The sequence below is a fragment of the Saccostrea echinata genome, unplaced genomic scaffold, assembly GCF_033153115.1.
Source record: "Saccostrea echinata isolate AGI-Se365-2 ecotype Australia unplaced genomic scaffold, CSIRO_AGI_Sech_v1 ptg000008l, whole genome shotgun sequence".
Classification (NCBI taxonomy): domain Eukaryota; kingdom Metazoa; phylum Mollusca; class Bivalvia; order Ostreida; family Ostreidae; genus Saccostrea; species Saccostrea echinata.
Window position 1 is genome coordinate 10,912,905 of NW_026889757.1, and position 6,379 is coordinate 10,919,283.

At 29.8% G+C, this 6,379-nt stretch overlaps 1 protein-coding gene across 1 annotated transcript; it reads right to left on the reverse strand.

Annotated features, from left to right (window-relative positions):
- Positions 1 to 4,002: 4,002 nt before the first annotated feature.
- On the reverse strand, positions 4,003 to 6,379 carry LOC133181416 (uncharacterized). Its single transcript, XM_061315929.1, has 5 exons — positions 6,242 to 6,379; positions 5,972 to 6,046; positions 5,396 to 5,422; positions 5,017 to 5,100; positions 4,003 to 4,243 (listed from the first exon to the last, which is right to left on the reverse strand). Exons 1-5 carry the CDS (start codon positions 6,294 to 6,296, stop codon positions 4,101 to 4,103), a joined length of 384 nt encoding a protein of 127 aa, XP_061171913.1. The 5' UTR covers positions 6,297 to 6,379; the 3' UTR covers positions 4,003 to 4,100.

Below are 6,379 nucleotides of genomic sequence, written 5' to 3' on the forward strand. Positions count from 1 at the left end.
AGGAAGCATTAAGCAGCTTTTTGCAGAAACTTCTACATGAAAAAACTAAGTTTCTTGCCATGGTCTTTAATTTGACACTAAGATATATCGAACGCGATTTATCAATGTACAGTACTTATTTTCATTCCTACGTTGAGTCGATATATCTCATTAACTCGAAATAAAAGACACTACAGAGTTTCATATCTGTTCGTATCTGACACTTCTGTCTCTTATTTGGATGTTATACTAGAAAAAAGACATTGAGGGCAAACTAACAACTAAATTGTATGGTAAACGGAATAGCTTCAATTTTCTTACCGTCCACTTTCCTTATTATGTAGCAATATACCATTATCACCTTTATATGGGTTTATTTCTCAGGGCTGATTCGATACGCAAGATTCGATGAGAAACGTATGAATAATTTCTAACGAGGCAGGTTACTGATAAACAAGTTTTTAAAAGAAGGATATTAACAGTCTAAAAAAGACAGAAAAAAATGTAGAAATTGTTGCTTAAATTTGAAAGTTGTGTTTCTTTCATTTATGTCAAAGAAACACCCGGTGCGGTAGCCTAGTGATAGAGCGCTCGCTTCATTATCGCAAGGTCCCAGCGCCGCTTCACATTAAGACCTTTAACACGGGTAGTGACTGTTTCTTCGCCAAGTCCTCGGCAATAAAAGTGAAAGTCACTGGTCTTTTGGACAGAAGTCCCGTATTGCGGTAGGTATTGGCGCGATAAAAAAAACTTCACTACTTAATGGCCTTGAGTGCCGAGTAAAGGTCTAAATTTAAAGCCATTCATCGGTATATGGTGACCTCCTATACCACGTATGAGTGCTAAATTCTCGCAAGGGACATAAAACAACAATCAATCAGTTAATATCAAAGAAAATCGTTCAGATGTATATGTGAAGGGGGGTAATTAAAAAAGGTCCAAGTTATGCACATGTATGATTGTTTACAAATTAAAAAGACATTTTTGACAATACATAATAAATGTTCCTCTCTGTCCAGTTTTCTTATTTAAAGTAAACGTAAATTTATATTAACAATCTCCAGTAATGTTCAAACATTTTCAAACTTGCAGAAAGAAAAAAATGTTTGTGATACTGCCTCAGAATTTAGCAAGGTTCGTATGAAATGCATTTTTTGTTATTTTTGAATTGAAATTTCGATTAACTTCATTGACCGCAAATATTCTGAATAATTATTGGCTTTTTGCTTAAACTGGTTTTTCAATCTGTTTAACCTTATATTTAACTGAGATTTTAAAGATAAGAAAACATTATATTTTTTATTAATTAAAAAGAAATGCAAATAGAATCTTGGCCATAGTAAGCAGTAGCATATGTCATTCCGAACTGACTCAACAAGCAATATTGAAATTTTGCAAAAAATTTAAAATAGTAGTTGCTTAGTGTGTTAAAATCATAGTAAACATCTCCTGTCACACCATCCATGCATCCTCTTTATTGATTGAGTAATCAGTGTTCAAATTTTATTTTAAAAAACAATGTCCTTACAATTGATATGAAACCTCTCAGTCAAAATACGACCAAAAGATATAGGTTTCATTTGCAAGCAAGGTCATTATAACGACCATAGAATTTGCGAAATGTAAATGTAACCATCATATTACATATTTAGTTTGAAGATTAAGGATTAAGAATCCTAGAGTCCCTGGGTAAAATATCGAGCTATTAGATAACAATTGTGATTTACTGGTAGTATTAACTTAGATATTTTTGTGATGCAGTTTTTCACTACAGAGGAGAATGATGGAAAAGAGGAACAGGCCTACATTTCTTTAAAGGTCAAGGTCAAAATAGTTTATTTTTACAGGAAACTAGTATAGTGATAACAAAGAACATCTCCTTACATGCAGTTTTCATATTCACTACACAAATTTAATGATAGATTATGAAGCAATCGCACAAAGGTAAATGTTGATAGGACATTTTTTTCAAAGTAAGCCTACTACTGTACGACTTTGTCAGTTAGAGATAGAATTTGATCCCAAATAAACTTCAATAAAGTATAATTTACTGACAGGAAATATTATTAATAACGTTCATTTGTTTAAAAAATGCAGAAGGCTTAATTGGACCAAAATTAACTAAAAAGAGTTGTTTCTTTCTTCTTTTATTTTTTGTTTTAAAATAATCACTTTTGCCATACTCTTGAATTCTGTTTAAGCTGAAATTTATATTTTAATCCTTAAGAAAGCAAAAATGAAATTAAATAAAACTAAGCATTTTTAAAACTGGTTTTCAAAATCTGTTAACTTCTTTTAGTATATGTTCCATGAAAAGATGACATGGCAGTTTTCATGGCAGTTTTTCCGAACAGAGCCAAGTGTGATTATTTGTTGATTTTTTTGGTAATAAATTCCCCTTTTCATTTTTTCTACGTAACAAACTATATATCAATATCAGGGCGAAGTTCATTAATTCATATTAATCGACTAGGTTGGAAGGCAACTAGAATTTTTTTTTAGGATGTGACACGGTTTTCAACAGCCTTGACGAAAGTCAACGTTTCGGATATACTCTGGCCGTTTTTATGCCGTTGTTTGCAAATACATTTATACTTCTATTTATTGCATTAAAGGGTTGTACATCTTGTAATTTTTTTTATTCTTGATAAATATAACAAATTAATAGAAGTCCACGAAGGCCATCAATACAGAATTTAATGCGACATTCCCGTGCCAATGAAGCCAATATAAAAAATATGTATTTTTTGGAAAAATTTGAAATAAGATATATAATTCTTTGGACAAATTTATTCTTCTTTTGGACGAACAAGATATTTGTTTTGGACAAATAAGTACTTCAATATGTGTAAGAAGGATGTAGATTAAAATGTATTTGTTGGGATTTTTGCCTGGATAATTGCCTGGACAACTTATATAGCTGTTGGAGAAGTCTTGATGTTCCTTCTTCTTTGCACAAAATTTATCATTTCTCTAATAAAGAAGAGCATTTAGAAAAATCAAAGATGCTATAAATACTGGATGGTTAGTGATGCCTGTTCTGTCAATTTTATTGAAAATTCACTAAAATCTTCAATATATATATATATATATATATATATATATATATATATATATATATATATATATATATATATATATATATATATATATATATAATTCAATTGTAACTGGTTGTTTTTCAAGAATTACTTACATCATCTTAGTTTTTTCAGGATACTTTTGCTTTATGCTCTAAAATTACATGTATATCAACTGTTAAATTCATTGACTTAAAAAATTGTACTCAAACCTAACCTGATTTGAAATTTTCTCTCTCTCTCTCTCTCTCTCTCTCGTAATATAAAGGGAAACATAAAGAAAAATCTTTAAAACAATGATATGTTTGTCAAATCAATGTGGAAGCATTTCCACATGATGTGGATTAAGTAGATTAATGTTGTCAATTTGTCATAAACAAAGGATCATTTTATTCAATACAATGCCCAGAGGGGTGAGTTAATATAAGGATTTTAAATGAGAAAAATAATTCTAAGTTTAGCTCAGGTGAGCATTTTAGTCCATGGTCTTCATGATTTATAAATCTTTTTTTTTTAAATTACGATATTTGAAGCATTACGTCTTTAATTAAATCTACAAGTGGTCATTATTCTACAGAGGTGATTTTTCTTCAGGTAGGGTATGCTTAATTTAAGTTTTATGACACCTTTTCTATTTGCCAGAGGGTCATTTACGATGTTGAATAATGACCAGGGATCAGTTTTGACGTCAAAATATGATTTTCACGGGGGCATTATTCATCTTTACACCTGCAAAAGGATGGTAAGGTAGAGAAATTAAAACCATGCGAAAAAAACATGGTCTCCTCCGGTGTACATGTCCTTGAGGGAGGTTATATGAACATGTTACCTTTTCGAATTGCATAAAAATATGAAGCATGACTTCAACCTCGAATGTAATAAAATGAATTCGCATTTCTAAGACTTTTATTAAAAGTAAAAACAATACGATTTCTGAGTACAGTTAACAATTATTCCTTTTTAATAATTTAAGTTATATATATCTATATATAAAATATCTATATATCTGTATATTATTTATATTTTCAGTTACACAACACGTCAGCAAGTAAGATCATCTGAGCAAAACACCTTTTTACACCGGTCCCTTTCCTTTTCTACAACAGAACAGCATACACCACAGAATATGTCTCCAACGGATGATCGTAAAGTAGTAGCATACGATTCAATATCTCTCGTTCTATCTGCAATACAAGGGGATTCTCGGTCATATTTACTCTTTTAAGTAAAAATGAAATACAAGCCAAATAAATAAATAAATAAATAAATAAATAAAAATTGAAAAACATCAAGAAATATTAAACTTACATATTTATCATATTTAATTTTATTCGTTCATTGGAATTTGAAAATGATATTTTTAGTTTATTCTTTAGATCCAAACATGAAGAAGGAGTCAGAAAACTAAGGTTAAAAAAATCAAACTGTAAAACTTTTCGTCACCAATCATATAAAATGAATTCAAAACGAATGTCATTTTGCTAAATATTTTAAAACAAACAAACAAACAAAAAAAGAACAAAAAAGGGTATTTCTTTACAATCTGACCAACTTAAGGAAAACGCTATTAAACTTGATAGGACCATGAGTTATAGCAGAAAGGCATGAGGAATATATGAGCATAATTGAAATGAAGAAGACGGCAATTCTCATGCTTATAGATTGAAATTTAGAACTATTGAATATACATTGGAGATAGTTTGGTTTGATTTAACATATAATGTTGATTTTTATTGGTTTCTGAAAAATTCTTCAGTTTAGGGGGTCGATATAGATTACCTTGACTTATTAATAGAAGATTTGCCATAGTTTTTGTTACGTTTTATTTTGTTACTTTTTGTTGTTGTCGATTTTGTTAAAAAAAAAACGGGAAAATCTGCATATAGAACAATTTAATTTAAAAAAAAAATATTTGACTGGCTTGTGGTTATTAAAGTTTGATAAATGAGTGAGATACCTTTTAAGAGACAGAAGGAATAGGCTGAATCGTCGACTTTAAAGCAGTTTCTAGCTTGCCAAGTATCTTCCACACATGCAAGACCTGGTGTAAATCATATACAATTATTTCATCAAAAACATGCAAAACTGCTAATTTTGAAAGAAAACAACTTTTCAGGAAAGGTAAAAATTGTACTTGGAAGATGGTATGACGCTAACATCATCAGGTAAAATACTTATTAATTGAATAGTATTAAGAATACCATATGCAGTATTGCAAATGGAACATCATTTGGGATCAAAATATATCATGGGTATAAAAACATATTGAAAACTCTGGCCTGTAGCAATGTTATAAGTGCATGTAATTCATAGGAGAATTTATTGAAAATAAATACCTGTTTTCCTAGTTGTTTGTTGAAGACCTGAAATATTTTTAAAATATTATAAGGAAGAGCATTTCCTTCTCTCACATTCTTCTTATATTCAATTAAAATCTATCAAAGATCATGTGATGTAAATAATTGAAAGTTAATTTAGTGAATGTCATCTTGTGACTTGTTTTTTTAGCTATACATACTTCCTTGTGATCTATGTTTACATAATTATGCTAATAACAAACCACATGTCTTTCTTTTCACTTAGTTTTTAAGGTCATGACATCATTTAACTCATTAACATATGACAGTGTGATTTAGAAGGCTAATCATGTGGTAGGTTGAATGTCACATTGAATGCCTATACATTTGTATTAAGAAAACCTTAAAATTGCTATTTTATCTTTGAACAAATCTTTCCATAACATACATCATACTGTTATTTGAGAACATATCCATATTAATATTAATGGTATTTATTTTAACAGACTTTCTTTCATTCAGAATAATTGAGGTAAATTATGTTTATTTTTGTTTCATCTAGCTTTACCAACAATATAAATAACAAAATGAATGACGTTGCATAAAGTAAAATACCTTTTCTGGACTCATATCTGTTGCGTACGTTTTCCAGTAGTTGCAAAACAAAGTCATGTGTGACGTCCGCATGTCCTAAAATTTCATTTCAGGTCAAATGATATACTGGTAAAAAGTAAACGATTCACAAATCAGGTGAGATAATCCGTGAACAAACGCCTTAATATTTTTTTAATACATCACTACAATTGCTATTTTCAACTACATGTTTGATAGGATATACATGTACATTTACATGATTCTAATTTAAAAGAAAATCACAAAACTCACCTAGATGAACTGTACAGAAAGTCAGGACAAGAACAAGTGTCACGGTCGGTTTCATGTTCCAAATAATTAAAAGATATCCTGGAATGCCTATTTTAAGAGAAGCAAACTAGTGTATCCTCCAAATTTACATACATTTTA